Here is a 1,224-nt window from a genome sequence, read left to right on the forward strand (position 1 = left end):
GGTATAGATATGCCTGAGAAACACATGATATTACCCCTTTAATATTAATAATATAAAAACACTACTATAAAAAAAGTCCTCTACCTTCTTTGTCAGTATCTACCTTTACTGTAATGTTTGTAGAAACCATCCTGGTTCCTTCTTCTGTACTCAGAATCTTAAGGTTTAAAGAGTTGATATTTAATCAGTTTATTGAAAAAAAAAAGTTTTTTTTTCACATGTACTTCCTCACTAAAAGTTCCTCAGAGACATTTCTGTTGGATTTYATTGAAGATGATTAACTTTAATTTCTGTTGCCATTCTTTGCTGTAACAAGCTGTCCAGATCCAGTTAACCTCTTAATGGGGTTTTCTTGAAGTTTGTGCTGCGTTTGTACGAGTTTTTAGCCAAGATTCTGACATTTATACCACACATGTCTATGTTTATCTAAGAGAGCTAAGTTTAAAGAAGGTCTGCCCCCACTGGCAGGGGCACAGGGCTTAAGAGGTTAATAAACATGTTTTCTGTATTAGAAATGATTAGAACCCAGAGCTTATTTAGTTTTTTTTACTGTTCTTAGTTAAACAGCTAGGTGTTGTGTTCACGTGTGCTCCCCGACAGGCTGCTGGAGGAGGAGGCAGRGAAGAGGGCAGAGCTGGAGCAGATCTACCTGCAGCAGCAGAGGATGCTGTCTCGGAGCGAGGCCGAGAAGGAGGAGCTGAGGGCCGAGCGGCGGGCCAAGGAGAGAGACCTGCAGGAAGCCCGGCAGCACCTGGAGATGCTGGAGAGGGAGCGGCAGGGAGCCGTGGAGCAGTACCAGGTCTCATTTCTTTACCTCACTGACAAAACACTCCACCACATAAAACAGAAGATTCGTCCTCCTGAGGGTTATTTCTGCTCTCATTCCTTGGCAAGTTCAAGAATCACACAGAAAAACCTCAAGACAGAAAAATAATGTCACTGATGTTAAAGACTTTATAATAAGATCCAACGATTTAAATCTTTTATTTTTTTTATAATATATGTATCTCTAGCTCTAACTGGACAACTTTTAATAGAAATAAACCTCATCTCATTGGGCCTCATGCAAGAACATGTTCGTATTCTTATCCTAAATTTCTCTTACTTTTGTTCGTACAAAGGGTTTGTACGAACATGTCACGTCAGATTAAACAAACTCTTCTATCTTCAGGAAAAGTGTGTAAATGAGCTGCGTAAATTCCACCTGTTCGTATCCAGCAGCTC

General features: G+C 40.1%; 1 protein-coding gene across 1 annotated transcript in view; it reads left to right on the plus strand.

The window, feature by feature from the left end:
- The window catches only part of swap70a (switching B cell complex subunit SWAP70a), a 9,511-nt gene that overhangs the window by 7,133 nt on the left and 1,154 nt on the right, over window positions 1-1,224 (plus strand). The window contains exon 9 of the mRNA XM_014026829.1: window positions 601-799. Within this exon, the coding sequence (XP_013882283.1) occupies window positions 601-799 (199 nt within the window). The remainder of the gene's footprint in view (window positions 1-600; window positions 800-1,224) is intronic.

The sequence above is a fragment of the Austrofundulus limnaeus genome, unplaced genomic scaffold (assembly GCF_001266775.1).
Source record: "Austrofundulus limnaeus strain Quisiro unplaced genomic scaffold, Austrofundulus_limnaeus-1.0 Scaffold5, whole genome shotgun sequence".
In the NCBI taxonomy this organism is placed as follows: domain Eukaryota; kingdom Metazoa; phylum Chordata; class Actinopteri; order Cyprinodontiformes; family Rivulidae; genus Austrofundulus; species Austrofundulus limnaeus.